Source organism: Eschrichtius robustus, chromosome 15, assembly GCF_028021215.1.
Source record: "Eschrichtius robustus isolate mEscRob2 chromosome 15, mEscRob2.pri, whole genome shotgun sequence".
NCBI classification, from domain to species: domain Eukaryota; kingdom Metazoa; phylum Chordata; class Mammalia; order Artiodactyla; family Eschrichtiidae; genus Eschrichtius; species Eschrichtius robustus.
The window spans coordinates 20167096-20192361 of NC_090838.1; the positions used below are offsets into that span (position 1 = coordinate 20167096).

The 25266-nt window shown below is 37.4% G+C and overlaps 1 protein-coding gene across 11 annotated transcripts in view; it reads right to left on the reverse strand.

Moving 5' to 3' along the window:
• DTNB (dystrobrevin beta) overlaps positions 1–25266 on the reverse strand; it is a 251519-nt gene that overhangs the window by 212969 nt on the left and 13284 nt on the right. For all 11 annotated transcript variants that reach the window (XR_011076469.1, XM_068563945.1, XM_068563946.1 and 8 more), the window contains exons 2-3: positions 15438–15505; positions 2992–3072 (exon numbers count right to left, since the gene is read on the reverse strand). Coding sequence is in view for 10 of the 11 variants with exons in the window: in XM_068563945.1 (XP_068420046.1) it covers positions 2992–3072; positions 15438–15504 (148 nt within the window). In the remaining variant the exon portion in view is untranslated. The remainder of the gene's footprint in view (positions 1–2991; positions 3073–15437; positions 15506–25266) is intronic.

Genomic DNA, 25266 nt, shown 5'->3' on the forward strand with positions numbered 1-25266 from the left:
ACAGAACCTCAAAGAGACAAATTCACAGGCTTTGTGGGAGATATTAACACACCTCTCTTAGCAAGTGACAGAGCAAACATACAAAAAAAAATAAGTACAGTCATAGACAAACTTACAACTAACAAGGCAGGCATAATGGACACTATATGAAGTCCTGCCCCCAGTGATTAGAAAATACGCTTTATTTTCAAGAACACAAAGAACATGTAAAAAAACTGACCTTATCCTGAGTCATAAAACTAATCTCAATGAATTTTAAAGGATTAAAATCATATAAGCCATGCTCTGTGATCAAAATGAAATTAAGTCAGAAATCATTATCAAAAAGAAAACTTTTAAAATAAACTTTATCTTTAGAAATGAAGAAACACACTACTTGGAAAGTTCCTTAATCTGATTAAGGATATCTACAAAAAACTGCAGCAAACATATTACTTAATAGTAAAATGTTGAAAGCTATTCCTCTGATATTGGGAATAAGATAAGAAATGCCCACTGTCATCATTCCTATCGTATTTCAAATCCTAACCTATATAAATATGCAGTAATTATCAGTACAAGTATTGGAAATAAATGTAACTGTCATTATTCAGAAATGACAAAATTATACACATTGAAAATCATAAAGATTCTACATGTATATCACTAAAATTAATATTTGAGTCTAGAATGACAGCTAGATACAAATCAAGATATGAAAGTCACTGTATTTCTAAATATACACCAGTACTCAGGAATAAATCCAATAAAGGATGTGCAACATCTCTACCAAAAAATATATAAATTAGCAAAACTTAAAGACCTAAATAAATGGAGGGATATACCAGGTTCACAGAAATGAAATCTCAACACTGGAAATACATCAATTCTCCCCAACTTGATCTACAGATTCAGTGTAGTCCCAATAAAATCCCACAGGGCTATACATTAAAAGGATGAATTTTATTATACGTAAATTACACTTTAAAAAAAAAAAAATGAAGGAAAAGAATCCCAGCACAATTCTTTGTTTTTGTTCATTTTTAGTAGAAATTAACAAGCAAATTCTAAAATCTGTGTGAAAATAAATGTAAAAAGGCCAAGAATGTCTCAGACAATCTTAAAAAGTAAAATAGAACAAAGTACCCAGAACATACTATAAAGCTCTAACAGTGATTATTGGTACAAGGATAGACAAACAGACCAATGGAACACAAGAGTCCAAAAGCAGATCCTCTCACATATGGAAACAGCTATGAACATTCTTGTACATTTCTCCTAATGAATATGAGAAAAAGACTTTTTTAGTAATGAAGAAAAAGGATGGTCTTTTCAATAAACAGTGTAGGGTCAACTGAACATATATATGGAAAAAACTGAAATCTGACTCCTACTTACACTCTGGAGTAAAAAAAATTTCAGGTGGACTGAAGAATCATATGTGACAAAATAAATCTGCTAGAACAATGCATCTTTTACTTTATATTACTAATGCCACTAGCCTGGCTCAGTCCACACATAGACCACTGTGTTCCAAGAATAATTATGGGAAGAAGTATAAAAATGGTAGTTCCTATAGGACAGCGGTTTTCAAACTTTTTGACAACAACATGCAAATATATTTAAATCAACACACACACACACCTCTAGATATATAAAAAACACGTTTCACAAAATACTTTACCACATAAGCTAAGTTCTGACTTTTTTTTCTTTCTCTTTTTTTTTCTCCATTACATGCTTTAAATTCTGGCTACAGCTCACCAAAACAGTTTCAGGAACCATTAACAGGTCACAACCCATAATTTGAAAAAAATGCTTTGGGAAACCAGAGAAGAAACATGACTTCGGTCTAGGATGGTATGGTAAACTCTTTGGAGAGAATTTTAAGCTAGGATTTTTGAGTAGGACTTAAAGTAGTGTAGAAGTATTTAAATATAAAGTGACTTGTCCAAGGTCACGTGTTTATAATAAATGACAAACAAAACCTGGAGTAAAACAGGTTTTCCCATTCTAAGGCTAATGTTCTTTCCATTACACAAAACAGTTTTTCATTAATACACACACACACACATATCTGAGAAAAGTACAATAATTCTAAGTTAGTTCATCTGCACACAAATTAAGAAAGATTTAATATGCATTTTACAAATATTTTAATTTACTTATTTTATAGCAATTGTGGAAGCAATTGCTTATAGAAAAGGCTGATTTGTGTTATATTAAGTTTAAACAAGAAAGTTAATTTTTATTATACCTTTATCAAAATATTAGTTTTTCTTTCCCTCCAGAAGCTGATAAACTATATTAATTTTACATAAAACTTTTTATTAAAAACAGTGACAAGGAGAAATCAATTCTCCCATTTAAAGAATTAATTAATCTTGGGACTTCCCTGGTGGTGCAGTGGTTAAGAATCCGCCTGCCAAAAAAAAAAAAAAAAAAAAAAGAATCCGCCTGCCAATGCAGGGGACAGGGGTTCAAGCCCTGGTCCGGGAAGATCCCACATGCTGCGGAGCAACTAACCCCATGTGCCACAACTACTGAGCCTGCACTCTAGAGTTTGTGAGCTACAACTACTGAGCCCGCATGCCACAACTAGTGAAGCCCACGCGCCTAGAGTCCATGCTCCACAACAAGAGAGGCCACCGCAATGAGAAGCCCGCACACCGCAAGGAAGAGTAGCCCCCGCTCACCGCAACTACAGAAAGCCCGCGCACAGCAACAAAGACCCAACACAGCCATGAATAAGTAAATAAATAAATAAACAATATTTTAAAAAATAAAGAATTAATTAATCTCAAAACTAGTTACCTTATTGAGTTTCTTAAATATTTTGAGGGACACCCAGAATAAATTAACAAGCTCTTTCCATTACAAAGCTTATATTCTGATAAACACTTAAGACAAAATAATTCAATTAACATTACAATATGACTAAAACACATTAAAATCTTCTATATTATCAAGAGCTCTAGCCAGTCATCATAGAAATGAGTAGAAATGACTTACGGTTGCATCGTTTTTGTACAAATCGCAATTTGCAAGCTGTTCTGTAAGTTGATAGTCGTATGACATCAAAATTCTGAGCACCTGAAAAGGGGCAAATAAAAAATCTTCAACTAGAGTTACCATTTAATTTCCACATGCTGGGAAAGTGACTCTATTCCATTGTGTTGGCACAGTCTATACATAACATATCAACGAGGCCCTCTTTGGATAAAACACAAAGTGGGGAAGAAGGGTTAAAAATGCTTTCTGCGTGCCCACTCCATGCCAAGCACGATGCCAGCAGTTTTGCCTATATCATCCTGTCTGCTAGCCTAAGAAAACTCTGAGGGGAGGACCACTCATGACTTGAGTGAATGAACTACGTATTCCGCAAAATGAAGAAAAGTGGTATAGCAGGGAAGACCCTAGCCTAGAGTCAGGAAAGCTAAATTCCAGCCCCAGTCTGACCACCAACCATAGGCCATGACCGTAGCCATGTTACATCCTTTCTTCTCAGCCTCAGTGTCCTCATCTATAAAATGAGGGAACTGGACCAGCTGATCTCTAAGTTCCCCTTCCAGGTCTGTGGCAGCCTGTGTTTTTCAAAATAGGGACACAACAGTATTTCCAGACCAGTATTTTTTTTTTTTTTTAATTTATTTATCTCTGGCTGCATTGGGTCTTCGTTTCTGTGCGAGGGCTTTCTCCAGTTGCGGCGAGCGGGGGCCACTCTTCATCACGGTGCGTGGGCCTCTCACTATCGCGGCCTCTCTTGCTGCGGAGCATGGGCTCCAGACGCGCAGGCTCAGTAATTGTGGCTCACGGGCCCAGCTGCTCCGCGGCATGTCGGATCTTCCCGGACCAGAGCTCGAACCCGCGTCCCCTGCATTGGCAGGCAGGCAGACTCTCAACCACTGCACCACCAGGGAAGCCCCCAGACCAGTATTTTTAATGTGCCTCTAGTATGCTGCCCCTCCCCATCAAGAACTAAAGATTATTTCCCTCCACTCGCACCTGAGGACACTGTGACTGCCTCAATGAATAGAGTGTGGCAGAGGAACACTGCCTGACTTCTGAAGATGGGCGATAAAATGTGGGACAGCTTGTCTGTGCTCTCACTCTCTCAGGATGCTTGCCCTAGGAACCTGGACACCATTGTTGTGAAGAAGCCCAAACTAGCTGATATGGAGAAACCACACAGAGACACTGATACCCAGAGAAACTGAGTCTGTCAGCTGAAAGTCAGTAGCAATTACCAAACATGTTAAGTGAGCAAGGCAACAAATGATCCAGCCCTGAGTCTCTGAGTCTTCCAACGGAGGCCTGAGACATCATGCAGCAAAGTCAAGACATCAGCACTGGATGCTGTTCTAATTTTAGACCCAAAAAAGGTATAAACAAAATAAATGACTGTTTGGGGATAAGTAATACATAGCCATAGTAACTAGAACAAAGCCTAAATTATATGAATCTATAAATCAAACTTTGTTTTCATTTCAAAATTTGCTGTAAGTCTCCTTGAATTTTAAGGCCACTTCAGGGAACTCTGGCCTCCAGTGTGTTTTTTTTTATTTCACCTATGCTGCCTTTGTAAGATCTGGCAGCAACTTTTGACTCAATAAAGGGAAAGTGAACCAGCACAAATTATCTTCTACCAATACTTACAGTCATCTCTCATTTCCGCTCATAGAAGAAAAAAAAGGAAGGATTTTTTCCAGGTTTTTGGTGAAAGTAATATTTATTGACCAAAAAGTGAAGCAAAGATTTCTCTTAATCTCACTTCAATCAACCCTTACCTTGATGTCACGATTAAAATTATTTCCTCCATCACCTGGTTCTCACAAAATTTCTACCCTTCTATACATACACGTGATAGTCCTATTTTCTTTTTTTTAATATAACAGGTTTTTTGAAATATAATTCACCCATTAAAGTATTCAACTTAGTTGTGCAACCATCACCACAGTCAGTTTTTAGAACATTTTCATTATCTCAAAAAAGAAACATCTTCCCCCTGTGAGTCACTTTGCCCATTTTTTAACTGAGTTGTCTTTCATTATTGAGTTATAAGTACTTTATATGTTGTAGATACAAGTCCCTTATGAAATATATGATTTGCAAATTTTTTTTTCCCATTCTCTGAGTAGTCATTTCACTTTCTTGGTCGTATCTAATGGGGCACAAAAGTTTTTAATTTTGATAAATCCAATATATCTATTTGCTATTTTGTTACTTGTGCTTTTTGTGTCATACCTGAGAAGGCTTTGCCTAATCTAAGTTCATGAAGATTTGTACCTATGTGTTCTTCTAAAAGTTTTACAGTTTTAGATCTTACATTTAGGGCTATGATATATTTTTAGTTAATTTATTATGCAGTATGAAGCAGAGGTTCAAATTCATTCTTTTGCGTATGGATACCCACTTGTCCCAGAACCATTTGTTCAAAATACTATTCTTTCTTCATTAAATGGTCTTGGTATCCTTGCGAAAAATCAAGTGACCACAGATGTATGGGTTTAATTTTGAACTTTCAATTCTATCCCACTGATTATACGTCTATTCTTATGGCAGTACCACACAATCTGGATTATTGTGGCTTTGTAGTTCTCAAATTCGGAAGTGTGAGTCTTCCAACTTTGTTCTCTTTTGAGACTGTTTTGGCTACTCTGGGTCGAATTTCCATATGAATTTTAGGATCAGCCCATCCATTTCTTCAAAAAAGCCAGTTTTTTTACGAGGACTGCAATGAGTTTGTGGATCAATTTAGGGGATACTGCCATCTTAATGATAAATCTTCTGATCCTTTAATACAGGATATCTTTCCATTTATTTAGTCTTCCTTAATTTCTTTCAACAGTGTTTTGTAGTTTTCAGAGTATAAGTTTTACACTTGTTTTGTTAAATTTATTCAGTCTGATTTTCTTTTACTCATTTAGTTTCATATTACTATCTCAGCCTAAATATTTTAAATTTGAACCATTAAATATTAATTATTCAAAACCAAACCAATAATTTTAAGAAAGAATGCCAACACATGTCCAAGAGCATTTAATAAATAACCCATCATTAAATCACTGCAGGTAATTTTAATGTCTAAACATTTATTTCTATGAAATATTTTTACGAGAAACACTGATAAAACGAATATTAACAGCTAGGAAAGGAAAGTTCCACCCCCATCTGATCAAACAGAAAAATTACTAATCTGATCGATCAGACTTGTGCAGGGTATTTATTAGGCCATGCTTGCTAGTGGAAAAGTAACTATAGAAAAAAGATAGTGCACCTGGTATAACTCACTGTTTTCAGACTCCTTCTCCAGTGCAGAGTCAGATGTGTCACCACAAAAGATGAAATAGAGCAGATATCACACAAGTCCAAAGCTAACTAGTTTAGGAAAATAGGAAACTCCAAATGCTTCAGACCAGTTTGCCAGAAATCTCTACACTGAAGTTTCAGGAACTAGTCAAGAATCAAGTATCACTCTGCTTTCCTTTGCCAGTCTGATCCTTGTGAAAATACATCACTCTAAATGTATTGAGGAAAATGTAGAGAGAGCAGTGGGATGTTACAGGATTCAGAAATTCTAAGAAGTCCTGGCCAGAGCATCATTTTTTAAAAATCTAATAGCAGTCCAAATCCAAAAATAATTTCTAAAAGTTAAGATATAATCAATAACCTTAGAACTTCATTAAAATCTTATTGTACCAATATTCAACCCAACTTCCCATATGTTTCCCTTCTTCTGGAGCAGTCATCTTCCCTGATTTATATAAGGAGAATCCTCATACAGTGCCTAAGAATAGCCTTCACTTTTTTAATACTTCCCCTGTGTAAGTGTCACATTAATTTCCTGATCACAAAATATGGTAGTTTGGCAAATACAAAATAGAAAAGCCCCCAGTGAAGAAACTGAAATGACTGGAATATCACTTTGGGAATTCTGAACTAGAAATGCTTACTCTTCATTATCATTCATTTCAAGAATATTTCACTAAAAGTAATACAATAAAATGTCATTTTTATACTAATATCAGACAATGTTTCAAGCCCATCCAGAAATTACAGAGGTTTTCCCTGGTGGTGCAGGGGTTAAGAATCCGCCCGCCAATGCAGGGGACACAGGTTCGAGCCCTGGTCTGGGAAGATCCCACGTGCGGCAGAGCAACGAAGCCCGCGTACCACAACTACTGAAGCCCACGCACCTAGAGCCCATGCTCCGCAACAAGAGAAGCCACTGCAATCCGAAGCCCGTGCACCGCAACAAAGAATAGCCCATGCTCACGGCAACTACAGAAAGTCTGCATGCAGCAACGAAGACCCAACGCAACCAGAAATTAATTAATTAATTATTTAAATTTAAAAAAAGAGAAGAAATGATACAGAGAGCCCTAACTAAATATCCAGGCAGAACTCTGGCCCCAGTAAGAAAGCCCAGTGAAATTCGTGAACAGACAGGGAACCGATGGGACACTGGGTACCCAAGAGGTACAGAAGAAAGATAGGGAAAGGATAAGAAAGGATTAAGCCTTCTTTGCACTTTATGGCTCTCTTTATTCATGAGAATGGGATATGAATGTTCTGTAGTGTAACCAAATCCCAAGGAAAGCAAAGAGTCATATGGAAGGGTTTTATTGTATCTGTTTGTATCAGAAGCTTATATCAAAATCTCCAGGGGAGGAAGCTGGAATCTTCATTCTTAACAAATGCCCCTAAAGAGTCTTATAATCAAGCTAGTTTTGGGAAACACAGGACTACCCAACTCAACTTAAAGGTCTAGCTCATGCACCTCTCACGTTTTACCTCACACTCAACTCCAATCAGTCTGGACTACCTATAATTACCCAAACATACCAGGTCCTGTCACCTCTGCGCCTTTGTAAGTGATAGTGCCCCAGCCCTTCCTTCTCCACATTATTGGGCTGACTCGGCCAAGACATCACTTCCTCCCAGATTCCTTCCTGGACCCCCCTTGCTTCCCCCATCATGGCTCCTACTGTGCTATCATCCCTTGTTCCCACTTCCAGGAAAACAAGATCCATGAAGGCAGAGACCATTTTACTGTTGTATTATTCATTACTATATGTCCCAAAGTAGGACATAATAAAACTAGCACCTAAATATTTATTGAATGAATAAATAACTGAAAACTGGGAAGTTCTGGGTTGTCTGGTATAAAAAAAGCTTTTCCCCAAAAATATACAAAGTGATGTCAAAAGGTTATACAACTGCAGACACTAGCAAGGAAAGGCTGATGGAGGGAGATGATAAAAGTCGTGGGGAAGCCAACTCCTTTTCCTGTGTAAACGTGCTGATGCTTTTAACTTTCTTCAGGTAGGGCAGAGCACTCCAAACTGTGTTCCAGGAAGCCATAGGATTTGATGGAGGTGCTCAGCAGACTAATGAGAGGTATAAGGAAGTAAATGTACTTTGTTGAAAAATGAATCTAACGGGGGAGATGAGGAGGAAGGTAGGAGAAAGGGGAGAAGGGATTATAAATCTAATAAATGTAAGTACAGTAACATTTCTGAATTGTCCAAAAACTTTCACAAGCACTTCTAATTAGGAAAAAAATTTTTTTTCAAAAAAAATATTAGTCTGAATAAGCAACAAATATGAACACGAATGACTTCCTCATTTTTTTCTTGGCAGTACAATTAAAAACCCTAGGGACCAAAGATGAAGCCAGAGGTCCCAGCAGAGAGGAAGGTACAAATAAAACCAAGATCACTGAAGGGTGACTCTCTCAGTGGGTGAACTAGGAAAAAAAGTTTAAAAATCCCACAGAAGGAAATGGCTGTGACACATGCCTGGCTCCACCAAGATCTGGATTTAAATTTTTGTAAGTAATGGCAAACAAAGAAAGTGATAACCAAATAGGTTGGATAAAACAAAAATGGATTACACGAGATAAAAATAAAGTCTAATTTGTGGAGTTCAAAAGATAATACAAAAAAGAGCATATATTTCATAAAGGAGGTACTCTAACACATTCTAATAATATTCTTGTATTACTTTGAACAAAGTTATAAATATTGATATGATTTGGGCTTCATTTTATTTTATTTTATTTTTTTAATAAATTTATTTATTTATTTATTTATTTATTTATTTTTGGCTGTGTTGGGTCTTTGTTTCTGTGCGAGGGCTTTCTCCAGTTGTGGCAAGCAGGGACCACTCTTCACCGCGGTGCGTGGGCCTCTCACTGTCGCGGCCTCTCCCGTTGCGGAGCACAGGCTCCAGATGCGCAGGCTCAGTAGTTGTGGCGCACGGGCCCAGCTGCTCCGCGGCATGTGGGATCTTCCCAGACCAGGGCTCGAACCCGTGTCCCCTGCATCGGCAGGCAGACTCTCCACCACTGTGCCACCAGGGAAGCCCTTGGGCTTCATTTTAATTGATGTTAAAATTTCTGGAGTAACCACAAAAAGAACAGAAAAAGAACATACAACTCACAACTAAGTAGAGGGAAAAAGTAGAATGGAGGGAAGCTCAATTCATCTAAGAGAAGTCAAGGAAGGAGGGAAAAAAAAACAGAGAAAGGACAAAACTGAAGCACAAAATAAAATGGAAGAAAAATGAAACATATCAGTATTCATAAAAAAGGTTAAACAGAATAAAGTCTTCAGTGAAAAAGCCAAAATTGTCACAATGGTTGTTTTGGTTTTTTTTTAAATAATCTAACTTATGCTGTTTACAAGAGATACATATATAACATAAGGATACAGGGGGAAAAATTAAAGAATAAATGGATATATACTGAAAAATCTACAAACAACAAATGCTGGAGAGGGTGTGGAGAAAAGGGAACCCTCTTGCACTGTTCGTGGGAATGTAAACTGATACAGCCACTATGGAGAACACTATGGAGGTTCCTCTAACAACTAAAAATAGAACTACCATACAACCCAGCAATCCCACTACTGGGCATATAACCTGAGAAAACCATAATTCAAAAAGAGTCATATACCACAATGTTCATTGCAGCTCTATTTGCAATAGCCAGGATATGGAAGCAACCTAAGTGTCCATCAACAGATGAATGGATAAAGAAGATGTGGCACATATATACAATGGAATATTATTCAGCCATAAAAACAAACGAAATTGAGTTATTTGTAGTGAGGTGGATGGACCTAGAGACTGTCATACAGACTGAAGTAAGTCAGAAAAAGAAAAACAAATACCATATGCTAACACATATATATGGAATCTAAAAAAAAAAAAAAGGTTCTGAAGAACGTAGGGGCAGTACAGGGATAAAGATGCAGACATAGAAAATGGACACGGGGAGGGGGAAGGGTAAGCTGGGACAAAGTGAGAGAGTGGCATGGACATATGTACACTACCAAATGTAAAATCGATAGCTACTGGGAAGCAGCCGCATAGCACAGGGAGATCAGCTCAGTGTTTTGTGTCCACCGAGAGGGTTGGGATAGGGAGGGTGGGAGGGAGACGGAAGAGGGAGGAGATATGGGTATGTATGTACATGTATAGCTGATTCACTTTGTTATACAGCAGAAACTAACACACCATTGTAAAGCAATTATACTCCAATAAAGATGTTAAAAGAATAAAAAATAAATTAAAAATAAAAAAGATATATACTGTTCTAGGCATGCTAACCAAAAGAAAGCTGGTATAGATATATGAATATACAACAAAACAAACTTTGAAGCAAAAAAGCATTACTAGAAAAAAAAAGTTTACCTATATAATAATAAAAGAGGGGCTTCCCTGGTGGCACAGTGGTTGGGAGTCTGCCTGCCAGTGCGGGGGACATGGGTTCGAGCCCTGGTCTGGGAGGATCCCAAATGCCGCGGAGCGGCAAGGCCCGTGAGCCACAACTACTGAGCCTGCGCATCTGGAGCCTGTGCTCCGCAGCAGGAGAGGCCGCGATAGTGAGAGGCCCGCGCACCGCGATGAAGAGTGGCCCCCGCTTGCCACAACTAGAGAGAGCCCTCGCACAGAAACGAAGACCCAGCACAGCCAAAAATAAATAAGTTAATATTTTAAAAAATAATAATAATAATAATAATAAAAGATTCAATTTCCCAGGTAGACAGAACATTTTACTATATATGCATCTAAGGACAAAAGCTTCAAAACACTGACAGAACTACAGGGGGGAAATTTTAAATCCATGTTCAAAGCAGAGATTTTTAACATCTTCCAGTAATTAAGATCAAGCAGTCAAATAAGTAAGGACAAAAAGATTTTAATAAAACATAACGAGCTTGATCTAGATAATACAGAAATCATACACATTATTTTCAAGCACTCATGGAATATTTAGAAAAATATATAACATAAATATCAATACAAAAATTCTAGAACATCCTTCACTCCCTGACCCATAATCCCATTAAGCTAAACATCTTTATTATTAAAACAGACATTCATCTACGAATTTAAAAGGATACTTCTCATTAATCTACAACAGAAATTAGAAAACACAGAGATCTGATAATGAATATAGGATATATCAGAACACATGTAATACAAATCTAGAAAATCACAGAAAAGTATATTCTTCAATGCTTACATAAGAAAAAAGTCTGAAAATAAATGGCCTACATTAGAAAAAGAAAAATAGAACTGCCTAAAGTAGAAAGAAGAAAATAATAAACCACGTAATAGCATGAAATAATGACACAGAAAACAAAGATACATAGAGAGGACCAATAAAGCCAAAGTTCCTTGAGAAGACCAATAAAAGTGGCAAAATTCTGGAAAAGGAAAAATTCTGGAATCTCTGAGCATGGAGGCCTGGCATCAAGTATTTTGTAGACTCATCTAGAAAGTTTTTACTTTAGCACCAGAGTTGAGAGATTATCACCTTTCCTTTTTCTTAGTAATGTTACATCATGTAAAAATCGTAAACTATCAAATTATTTGTACGTAATTTATTCCACTCCTCCTTTAATAAATATTTATTGAATTGCTGGGGCTACCATGATAAATTCATGTGATTCTTACTTTCATGGTGCTTAGAGTCCAGAAGATAAAATATTAAGCAAAGAAAGAACAAACTAACTTCATCACTGTTCAAAATAGGAAATTAAAAGATACTGTCTAAAAATAGAAAGGCTTAAGAATACTACTGAAAGGCACAACGATAAAGGTAACACAAGATAAAAAACACAGCCTATCTAAACTATTAAATTACTATGACCTCTTTCATGCTACAACAGCAGAGTTGAGTAGCTATGACAGAGAACTCATCATATGGCCTGCAAATCCTAAAATATTTACTTTCTGGCTCTTTAAGAAACAGACTGCTGGCCCCAGAACTATGTATGTTAAGAGAGTAAAGGAGAAATATATTATATGTCACTGTATCATCTCAAGAGAAGCAGAAAACAACTGATAAAATTCTATACTCATTCATGATTTAAAGAAAATAACAGTAATAACTCTTGGTAAATTAGGACAGAAAAGTAGATCCTTCACCTGATGAAGGGTACAAAACCTACAACAAATATCATTTTAATAGTGAAATATTACATCCATTCCCATTCAAGTCAAAAACAAGACAAGAATGCCTGCTATCCTCCCAACTCTTAAATATAATATCTGAGGTCCTAACCAGTACAGTAGGTCATGAAAAAGAGGTATAAGGATTGCAAAAATAAGAGTCAAAATGGTCTTTCTTTAAAAATAATGCAGTTCCACAGAATGTACACCACCAAGAATGAACCCTAATGTAAACCATAGACTTTGAGTGATTAGGATGTGTCAATGTAGGTCCATCAGTTGTAATGGATGTGCCACTCTGGTGTGGATGTTAATAGTGGGGGAGACCATGCATGTGTCAGGGCAGGGGGGTATATATGAGATAGCTCTGTTCCTTCCTCTTTAATTTGGCTATGAACCGAAAACTGCTCTAAAAAAATAAAGTCTTTTTAAAAACTGAGGTACATGTAGTTACCTACCTAAGCAGAAGTCTAAACTAACCATTAAGACTAATGAAAGAGTGGAGAAAGATCATTGGATTCAAAACTGACATACTAAAATCAACCCAACACCTACATGATAGGGCCAAGTCATAAGGCTGGCAAATGGTGATTTCTGCATCCTCAGAAAGTAATTATAACGGAGATTTGGGGTGATGTTGGAAATGAGAGTGGGGCTTCCCATAGCAGGTACCATTGCCACCAATGCAATTCCTCCTGTGAAGAAACAGAGGAGGCTCAAGAAGCCATACCCACCAAACATCTCCCAGACTGTTCATATCCTTGAGTCTGTTACAGAGAATGGTAATTTATATGAAGTTTGTGTGTCAGTGATAACATTCACTAATCAGTAAACCCAATTCTTTGCAGAATACCCAATTTCTACTTCAAATATCTACCCCAGTCATGCTCTCTCACATGCTCATGTGAGTGCACCCCAGGTAATTCTTAGTATGAGGAATTATTATTTATTTGGTTTCCATTTTTGTCGGTTTCCCTTTTAAAATGTAAGTGGTATGAGTGAAGTCAGGGACTGTGTTTTGTTCTCCCCTATAACCCTAGCACCTAGAATGGTGCCTGGAATGTAACAGATTCTCAGTAAATGTGTTAAAAATTAAATGAAAAGATGGCCCTTTTGCTGAGTCTGGAAGGGTAGGCAGGAACAACAAGCCAGATGAAGGTGAAGGCAACCCCATAAGCAACAGCACAGGGACATGGAAAACACTATCTTGGGGAAAGCTAGTTCAGAATTGCTGGGAAATGACACACAAGGCATGTGATGGAAACTGGGAACCAAGAAAGAGTCCAGAAGGGCCTCGTCTGGCACGCTGAGGAGCTTGGGCTTTCTCAGGACCGTGATGACAAGCCCTGAATGGATTTAAGAAGGAAGTAACCTAGAATAAATCTGGGTTCAATCTGGCAGCATCAAAGATCACCGATTTGAGAGTGTCAAGACTGAAGGAAAGGATCAGAAACCAATTAGTTTAGAAAAGTAACAAGGATAAAAATATTAATAATAAACACAGCTAACCACATTAAATACCTACTTTTCTGGGAAAGGAATGTGCTAAGTGCTTTAGTCACATTATCTCATTTAATCTTCATGATAATTCTATGAAGTAGGTACAATTCCCATTTTATGGATGAAGAAACTGTAGCACAGAGAGAGAAGGTAACTTGCCCAAGGTTATACAGGCAGGAAGTGAGGGAGCCTAGATCCAAACCCAGGCAGTCTGACCGCAGAGCCTGGATTCAACACCATCATGGTATGAGGAACAGACAGATTCAAGACTCACTTTTGAGGGAACACTCAGCTGCACTCTGCCACTTCCTAGGAGGTGAAAGGTGAGGTGGAGAGAAGTGACTCCAAGGTGTCTGGCTTAGGTGACTAGCAGTTAGAGACTGAGAGCTACAAAAGTCCTTAAAGGTCACCCAGACCGACTGCCTAACCAATGCCAAAAATTTCTTTGCCTCCTTTATCAAACAGTTATCTAGGCTATGCCTGGCAGGACAACGTAGGTCTGAGTCGAGTCAAACTCTGCCTCCCGTTACTAAGACTCTAAAGACTTAAAATAGCTTGATAGTTGGAAGGGTCTTCTGAGACTCGATCTGCTGATTTTCACTCTGTGGTAGGTAGAATTCTAGATTCTGCAACTACCTCAGGGGCCATCTCAAGCTGACTCCTACTTCCCCCGCCTGGCTTCAGCCAAGCAGAACGAATTTTATGACACTCATGTTGAAGGTCCTTGTAAGGAGCACAGTGCTTTTAAAAGGTTTCACAATCATTGGTACAGACTAATAACCTTATTTCCTGGCTAAGGAATTTGAGGTCCACCAAGTGTGAACGCACTGGTCAAGGTCACTTGGTCAAGGTCACACAGACAAGTAATCGCAAAACAATCCTTCAAATACTGGGAACTGCCCTACTCTTCCTGGCCATCTTTTTCTTTATTTGAGTTTCATATAAGAAACATATAAGAATATAGGAATATATGAGAATAAATAAGAATACATCAATATAAGAATTTTTTAACAGAAGATTTCAAAGGGTATACAGTAAAGTAATATACCAAAGTACACATTCCTGCTTTTACTTTCTCCTACAGCTCTAAGTGTTTCCTAACACTTAGTCCTCACTACCTTAGAATCTTTATCTAGTGTAAGGTAATTTATACAATATAATGTATTAATTATTTATCACCACCTGCAATCTCATGGTAACAATGGAGTTACAGCAAGAAGTCTAAATTGACTGGCATGCCTTAAACTCACAGATATTTTAGGTAACATTTCTGCCTTTTTATTTATGACCTTGAAGAAAGCAATTCAAGTCAATTCAATTAAAATATATGCTCTGGCTTGGTGTCCTCCAACTGCACGATTCTTTAACTCTCATTCTTCCCTTTCTAAAGCTTATAACATAAAACTTCTGATTAATGCTATGACTTGATCAGGGAAAAAAAAAAAACCATTCCCACACATACAAACAGAATTCCAGAAGCACTCAAGACTCACGCATTTCTATGAACAGCTGCCTCTTCTCTGCCATGGTCTTCCGCTTGTTCCCACTTTCCTCAATCATCCTAGAGACAAAGAAGGATACAATAAACCAATGTGTAATTTGACAATTCCACCAAGTGCTTATCAGTCTGTTGTGAAGAGGTACAGGAAACCAAGCTGTGTATGCACACATTAAAAGGATATCAGTAAAAATAAAGTAGAAGCCCGATACAGAAAAAAACAAACTGTTGTGCCTTTATTTGATAGCTTCTAAAATATTATAAAGTCAATACTTAAATGAGCTCATATACTTGCTTCCTGTGCTGAAAATATGGGGCCATGTCTTATTTCTAACTTTATTTTCTCTGCAGAGTCCTGGATTAGTTGAGACATTTTCCCCATATTCCTACTGCTTTACATAGATAAACATGTTACTAAAGATAATTTAGGTAATAATTATAATGAAAAGCTATAATAAAGAATATCAGGATAATTAGCTTACACATAAAAGGTATAAAGAGACTCTTTTATTTTTATACTAAAAAGTATTAAACAAAAAAGGTATTCATCCACAAACTCAAAGAACTCCTAAATGTAAGTTTTTAATCGCATGACTTTGGCTATGCCAGTCACTTTGTTTAAGAAAAAAACTCTTTCCATGCATTATCTCATTTAATCCTCCCAACAACTCTGGGTGCTGGCATTATTATTATTATTATCCCCATTTTACAGATTAGGAAACAGATGCCTAGAAAAGAACACTAACTTGCTCAAGGACACACAACTCAGAAGCAGTAGAGTAGAATCCCAACCCTTTCATTAAACTTCTTTCATAATTTTTGCCTCTAGATGCATATTTTCAAATCTCTATGCTTAAAAAGCTAGAACACAATAGCCCATTGCATGGACCCTACTGATGCAAAATCTGTGACATCTCAGCCAAACTTCACCTTTCTCTATGAAGAAAAAACTATCTAGACAAATAGCATAAGCAAAATATCCCTAAGAAGATTAAACTGCTGTAAATCATGGAGTGATTTACATAACATTCTCAAATATGTTAGAATCACGAATTAAATGGTGACTACACAAATTACATATCTATTAAAGCAAAGTGCCTGCTGAAAGTTTAGTTATAAATATATCCTAAAGAAAATTTAAAATGTAAATATATTCCTTAACATTCTGCAATTAATATTTTGATCATTAAAACTATCCCTTTCCTAGATCACTGAAATGTTACCAAATAGGCTTCAACGTACATGATGGTTACCTAACAACTTGCCCCCAAGAGGAAACAGTTTTAAACAGAAAGAAAGTTAAGACCAAAAAAAAAGCAACCAGAAACAGCAAACATCTAATGAAATCTAGGTCCTAGAGAAAAAAACAAGAGTTGGTACCAGGAGCCTATAATTACAAAGAAACGAAGATATTCAAAAGCCTCCTCCCTGTCCCCAAACTTGGTCTCCCACTGGGTAATACAAATTTTAAATGCTAAACACAGATTAAAACAGAGAATCATAATGTCCTTTATAATATATATCATTTATTATATACTTCTTCTACTTTTGCTATTTCTTTAAATCACTTTTTCTCAAGGTAGAATTATGAATTCCTGGAGATCCCTAAGTTCTTCATTACAGTTTTCTAAACTTTGCCTTTATTTCCAGATTAATCTTGAAAGAAATTAATATAAACATATTTTAGATCATCTGGATGACCACTAAACTACAAGTACTGCCGATGCCACTTCAGAGCCCACATCTGCATGTGTGATTACTGTGGCATTGGGAGCAAGAGAACACGTAAAGCAGGCGTCAGCAAGCTAGAGAAACTATAGTACCTGGACCAGATCTGACCTGCCACCTGTTTTTGCAAATAAAGTTTTACTGGAACACAGCCACACCTATTCATTTATGTATTGTCTAAGGATGCTCTCATGCTACAATGGCAGAGTCGAGTGTTTTCAACAGAGAGCATCTGGCATGTAACGTCTAAAATAATTACCATCTGGTCCTTTAAGTAAAAGCATGCCAACCCAACCTAAAGCAATAGTAATTGATATTGCATTACTACACGTCTGGCTTTCCCATGGTGCCTGATAAGAAATCCTTTATTAGCTACTTTCTCTTCTCTGTCTTACTTCTCCACTCTTCTACCAGTATCTCCTAGGATCTAAAAAAAAAAAATTTGTTTTTTTAATTTGCACTTGAGTCCTTATAGAGCGTTTGCTTCTAGGGTAACCCAAAATAAGACAGATCTGATCCTGTAAAACAGACCTTCAAGATGAATTCTCTAAGTGGATTACTCGCCAACAGATGACAAGGATCCCAGTGCTGGTAGTAAGTAGCTTGGTGAGAACCCTTGGTGTGCTGCTGCATGGATAGTACTAAGACTCATGATGTGGTGGAGCTAGTAAGGGACACAGGTAGAAGAAGATGATTGGCTTATGCAATAGCTTTAGCATTTGAGAGAGATAGGAGAACTGGGAATTTTAAAGACAATTAAATGGTTGAGCTTTTGTTAAGTAGGACGGATGCACAGAAGAAAGAAAATGTCAAGGCTTAAATCAGCCAAGTACCAACTCAGAGCATGTTATGAGAGCCACAGACCTCCATGGCAGCACTTTTTAAGGAGCCCTCAGCTCCCACAACTTGAGAGCAGATTGTGTTAAAAATCAGGCTCAAATTCTGTTGATGAAAGTAGGCAGCTTAACAAAGAAGACTGAATTCATAGTCCAGCCAAGATTCCCCTGAACCCTATAGGCCTGAAGAAGTGGCTCTCTGCTCTTGCTACAAGGGCAGTCTCCTCTGCCTAAAGACTATGCAAAGTTCTCATCTGAGATGCATGCCTCAAAAGATGCTGACCCTCCTCAGGATCTGTTCCTACCTCCCTCACTGCCTCTACGCTAATAACTAGGGTCAAGTCTTGCATCATCAGAAAGGGAAGGTACTGTCCCTGCTTTGGATGGAAAAAGGCTGATTCATCAAAACAGCTGCTGGACCTGACGATATGCACTAACAGGAACTGGAAGAACATACCTGGGGACGGACCTTGAGAGTGCTGAACTTGAGCCAAGTGTAGAGTAAGACAAAGTTTGTTGACATGGCGGTACTCATCCCATGACCCAGGATTTAACGTTCTGAAAAGGACACCTGGCGCCAGTCCTAATATGCCACTAGACTGGCTCATTTAAGCTGGGCATGCGGGTTTTGGTGGCCTAGAGAAAATGAACTGGAGATGCTGGAACTGCAGAGCAGGTATTAAGGAAACAGTGAATAGGGTGCTCCCCTTCCCCATATCTCCTGGCCTTTACTGAATCCTTCCATACTGACTGACAGCATCTGCATTTTCTGTTTGTTTGTTTAAACAGAGAAACCAGGCTTGCTCTGACCTCTGAAGTCCATTTTGTTCCTTGCATGACAGGCCTGAAATGCTATAAATTTACCACTCCCTAGAAACAGTCTTAACCAATGATTGATTTAGTTGGTATATACTCTACCTACCTTGCCCCCTTAAAGAGTATAAATCTGAGGACATGTTTTACACAGGCTCTTAGAGTTCCCCAGTGGGAATAAGCTTCTGTCACCCACAGTGGTAACTTGCTTGATAACAAAACCTTTATCTGCTAACTTCCCTTCCCTATCTCACCTCCCGGTCCCCTGCTGATATTTGCAGGGACAACCTCCAAAACAAAATACTTGCACGCAAATCCTTGTCTAAGAGTCAGCTTCTGGTAGAACTCAAACTAAAATATTAAGTCTTTTCATTTCAACCAAGCTTATAGTTCAGATTTCATAAAATCCAAATGTATGGAGTACACATAAATTAAGGTTACTATAAATGATTTCCCCAGGCCTTAGCATGACTCCATCCCAGTGCTCCATGGATACTAATACCTCCATCTTTGTAATTATGATTTTAACAGTCCACACTCAACAAAGATCTAACCCTACTACCACACCTGATTACATGTCCTTGTCTTCCTGATAATAACTTTAAAGATCAACAGTTACATGAATGTAAACACATCTCTCTTCTTCCTTCCACTTGGACTCCTGGCACTTGGACTTTTCTGAGCCTCACAATCTCGAAGTAACCAACACCTCCTTATCATTCACTTCACATACTAACTCTGATTTCAAATACTGCCATTTCCTTCCTCATAATCACTCTCACATCCACCCTTTTTTCCCATTTCAACTGCCAAAAATCTTTGTCCACATGAATGCACAAATAAAATTCTCTGACGCCGTGATCTCAGGACTCTGCAACCCCTTCTTCCTGTGGTTCATCCTGTGAAATCCACTAGGTACATTTATTTAAATGTGTTTGATCTTCACAGGATCCTAATCACCCTACTTAGGGGTTTCATTCCACCCAATTAAAAAAAATCAGAACACAAAGTGAAATAAGCCAGACAGAGAAAAGACAAATACTATGTAATCTCACTCATATGTGGAATCTAATAATACCAAAAAAAAGTCAAATTCATCGTAGAAGCAGAGTAGATTGGTAGCTGCCAGGGGCTGGGGGTGGGAGAAACGGGAAAATACAAAGCATACAAACTTTTCAGTTACAAGATGAATAAATCCTGGGCATCAAATCCACAGCATGGTGACTATAGTTGATAATACTCTACTGTATATTTGAAATTTGCTAAGAGAGCAGATCTTAAACCACCACCACCACACACAAAAAAGAATGAGCTAATTAACTTAATTGCACTAATCACTGCACAATGTATACATTTATCAAATTATGTTGTACACTTTAAACATATACAATTTTGTTTGTCATTATAGCTCAAAAAAGCTGGGGGAAAAACTTCAACAATATATTTGAACACCTTTCCATGTCACTGAATACTCTTCAAAACCACAATTTTGAATGACAGAATGGAATTTTATCACGATCATTCATCCAAGCCTTGACTGTTGACAATTATTTCCAACTATCTACTACTACGAACAATGCAACAATAAACATCTTTAAAGTAAAATTAAAAAAACGAAGAAGAACCAGAGTACAGCTTTAGTCTACAAAATGAAAGAAGACCAGAGTCCTAGCTATGAGAATGTAAGCAAAGTTTCTTCCATCTGAAAGGAGCTGAAACTGTTAGGTTCCTAGAAAAGATTATTTAATGGCCTAAGCCCAAGGCCAAACTGAAAAAATGCACGATCCATGAAAGGAAAAATTGATAAGCTGCATCTTATCAAAATTAACTGCTCTGCAAAAGATACTATTAACAGAATGAAAAGACAAGCCCCAGAGTGAAAGAAATATTTTCAAAACACATATCTGATGAAGAACTTGTATTCAAATTATGAAAAGAACTCTTAAAACTCAACAATAAGAAAACAGCCCAATTTTAAAATGATCAGGGCTTCCCTGGTGGCGCAGTGGTTAAGAATCCACCTGCCAATGCAGGGGACACGGGTTCGAGCCCTGGTGTGGGAAGATCCCACATGCCGCAGAGCAACTAAGCCAGTGTGCCACAACTATTGAGACTGTGCTCTAGAGCCCGCGAGCCACAACTACTCACCCCGAGTGCCACAACTACTGAAGCCCGCGCACCTAGAGCCCGTGCTCCGCAACAAGAGAAGCCACCACAATGAGAAGCCCGTGCACCGCAATGAAGAGTAGCCCCCGCTAGCCGCAACTAGAGAAAGCCCGTGCACAGCAATGAAGACCCAACGCAGCCAAAAAAAATAATAAAATAAAAAAATTTAATGATCAAAAGATCTGAACAGATACCTTACCAAAGAAGTTATACGGATGGTAAGCATATGAAAAGATGTTCAACTGCATTTGTTATTAGGAAATTACAAAGTAAAACAACGAGATACCACTATACATCTATTAGAACGGCTAAAATCCAAAAAACTGTCAATAGCAAATGATGACAAGAATGTAGAGCAACAGGAACTCTCATCCATTGCTAGTGGGAATGCACAGACAGCCTGGTTGGAAAACGGTTTTGCTGTCTCTTACAAAACTAATCAGAGTCCTTACCATACAATTCAGTAATTGCACTAGGTATTTAACCAACTGAGTGGAAAATGTTCACACAAAACTTGCACCCAAATGTTTATACCAGCTTTATTCACAACTGCCAAATACTGAAAGCAACCAAGATGCCCTTCAATAGGTGAATAAACAAACTACTACTTTCATAAATGGAATATTGTTCAGCAATAATAAATAAGCTATCAAGCCATGAAAAAACTGGAAGCTTAAATGCGTAATGCTAAGTGAAAAAAGCCAGTCTGAAAAGGCTACATACTATATGATTCCAATTTTATGACCTTCTAGAAAAAAACAAAACAATACAAATGGTAAAATGATCAGTGGTTGCCAGAGATTTGGGAAGAAGGGAAGAGGAATGAATAGGTGAAGCATAGGGGAATTTTTAGGGTGGTAAAACTTCCGTATGATACTGTAATGGTGGACACTGACACTACACATTTGTGAAAACCAAAAGAAAATTACAACACAGAGTGAACCTTAATGTATGTAAAAAAAATTTTTTTAATCCTTTAGGAGGTCAGAGAACCCCAGAATGAAATGGAGAATATAACAAAACAATCTAACTGTATTACAAATATATGAAACAACCTCACTGAACAGGGTGGGGGGAAAGTATAGTAACCTAAGTAACTCTGGAAGTGAACAGAGTCTGTTAAAACTAAAGACAAAATAAAATATATATAAGTACTGTACTCTGGTTTCCCACAGGTTATGGATTAAGAATTCTAATACTGCTATGCATGTATGCATAACTGAACAATTAAGTAAACAGATGGCAGATGGTGAAGTGTGAGGTTACAGATAAGCAAGGTGAGAAGCTAGAATGATCCAGGTGGTAATGGAATGGATTACAATTGGAGACATCAGTATACATTCATGGTTAACTCAATATAGATATATGGATAGTTACATATAAAAGCATTTGTAGGTATGTGTATATGCATTAGTATACACATATACATGTCCTTGCTCTGTCAACTGAGAGGGCCTAGAAACAAAAGTATCCCAAAGCAATCAGCACATTTAGTGGCCAAATTTTTGTTTATAATACCATTCTTCAATAAAAGGAACTAGGGCTCCTCGGAGAAATGCCTGAGGCAAGAACTATACACAGTGAGCCTGGAGCATCTTGTAGTATAGAAAGTAAAGAAGTCCTGGGAGGAAAAAAACCATATGATAGGGGTATATCAAAGGGACACAGAGGCTAACTGAAAGAGCTCCCAATGGCCAAAGTTGGAAAACTTTCAGCAACAAAATAACGTAGTATTAAATATCCTTAAGTTGATACTGATACAAATGAGAATGAAGAATCGACAAATATCCTGTACAGAAAAATTCCAAATAATTTACATGGAGACTCTGCCCTGAAGAAGGTGGAACATAACTCCTCCCTCCTTAAGTGTGAGCTGCACACAGTGACTTCCTTCCAAAGAGGTGAAGGGGGAGGGGGAAATAACTTGACAGTGGAGAAACCTGATAAACACTACCTCAGCTAGGTGATCAAGTACAACATCAATAGTGATAAATTATGTTGACAGTATGGACCCTTGACACGATGTGATGAAAACGGCATTTTACCTCTGTGGTCTTCCTCCCCAAAACCCATAAACCCAGTCTAATCATGAGGAAAACATCAGGCAAATCTCAACTGAGGGAAAATTTACAAAATACCTGACCAATACTCCTCAAAAGTGTCAAGGTTCATCAAAAACTTGACCAGAAAAAGCCAAGAAACTGACAAACCCAAGAGAAGTCTAAGGAGATGGCAACTAAATGTAATGTGGTATCCTAGATGGGATTCTGGAACAGAAAAAGGCCATCAGGTAAACACTAAGGAAATCTGAAAAAGTATGGATTTTAGTTAATAATAATGTATCATCACTGGTTCATTAACTGCAAGAAATGAACCATACTAATGTAAGATGCTAATAACAGAGGGAACAGGGTGTAGGATACATATAGAAACTATTATTGTTCAATTTTTCAGTAAATCTAAAACTGTTCTAAAAAAGTAAAGTTTATTTTTTTAAAGACAGTACAATTACATATTTCTTCTCCTTTATTCTCTTAACTGACTTAAAAAACAATTGCTTTTTAATACAATATAGATAAAACAATATCTATAAAATTGTATTGTTGGGCCTATAACATACAGAATTCTTTAATAAGACATAATCTTAAATTTCTCTGTACCTAACCACAGTGCTTTAAAATAAGCAAAAACTGATAGAACTGAAAGGAGAGACAAATCCACTTATACTTGGAGACTTCAACACTCTTCTATGATCAATACACGTAGAAAGTCAAGATGAATATGGAAGGACTTAACTTCACCATCAGCCAACTAGATCTAATTGACATTTGTGGAACAACCCACCCAATAATGACAAAATACAAATTCTTTACAAGTGCACATAAAACATGCATCACCAAATTCAGAAAAGCAAATTCCTCTGGAGATGGAAGTAGAATAATGTGACTGCAGAGGAATACCAACTCTATTAGCTATGATTTATTTATTAGGCTGGGTTCTGGGTACACTGTATTATTCTTTATGCTTTATATGCCCTATTTCATAATAAAATTTTAAGTCATTAGAGTATATTCTCTGGTAAACCTTTCCTTTAGTGGTCTGGAGGGTTAAAGAGGCAGGTCTCCATACATTTTATTATTAAAATGGACTACACCAAAAACCATAACCTCTGAACTTTTATCCAAATATACAGAAACGCTCACAAACTCCATAATTTGGTATAATATTTATTATTTCAAAGCCTCAGCAACGTCTTCTACGAGTATCCCGACAGTATTTGCTAACAAAGGATGGATTTTTAGTTTGTCACCAAACTAAAATTGTTATTTTTGTCTATGCATTATTTCATATACAGGAAGAAGAAAAGTTTATGGCTTTTTGTCTTTTACTCCTGAAGTAAGAAATCTCCAAAGAAACTTCCAAAAATATATCATTAAGTTAATAAAATTTTAAGACATTAATCAGGGACCTCTCTTAGTCCAGTGGTAAAGAATCAGCCTTCCAATGCAGGGGCGTGCATTGATCCCTGGTCGGGGAACTAAGATCCCACATGCCGTGGGGAAACTAAGCCCGCGCGCCTCAACTAGAGCCCAAGTGCCGCAAACTACAGAGCCCACACGCTCTGGAGCCCGCGTGCCACAACTAGAGAGAAACCCTTGAGCCACAACTAGAGAGAAATCCGCACGCCACAACGAAGAGCCCGCATGCTGCAACCAAGACCCGACGCAGGCAAAAAAAAAAAAAAAGATATTAATTAGCACACAACTATGATCATCACTGAAAAAAGCTCAGTAAGTTTGTCTTCATATTCGGAATGCTTCGTTTTAAAATATCTCAACTGACCATATTAGCCTCATACTATCATTAAGCAAATACCTTAAGGCAGAATATACTCAATGGTATATATAAACCCATACATCAAATAGTATTTTTAACAATGTTAAGGGTTTTTTTGGTTTTTTTTTAGTGATTCCTTTTCAATCTGCTTAGACCATTATTGTTTTGTACTTTGCATTTGACTGAAAACAATCTCATAACATAAATAGAAGTACCAGCTCCACTTGTTTCTTGCTGTTCATGTGTCCTTGCATTAGCACTTCAGTCTTCAGTTGAATCTGAAACTTCAATCCGCAGATTCTTTGCAGGAATCTTTTTAAGCCCTTTGTCTATTCATTCATCAAGGTTCATTTCATGCAAATCAGATAATATAATCTGAAAGACCCCTAAACCAGGTAGAGGTTAACTGTAATATGTCCAAATAGAATGTAAGCAAACAAATAA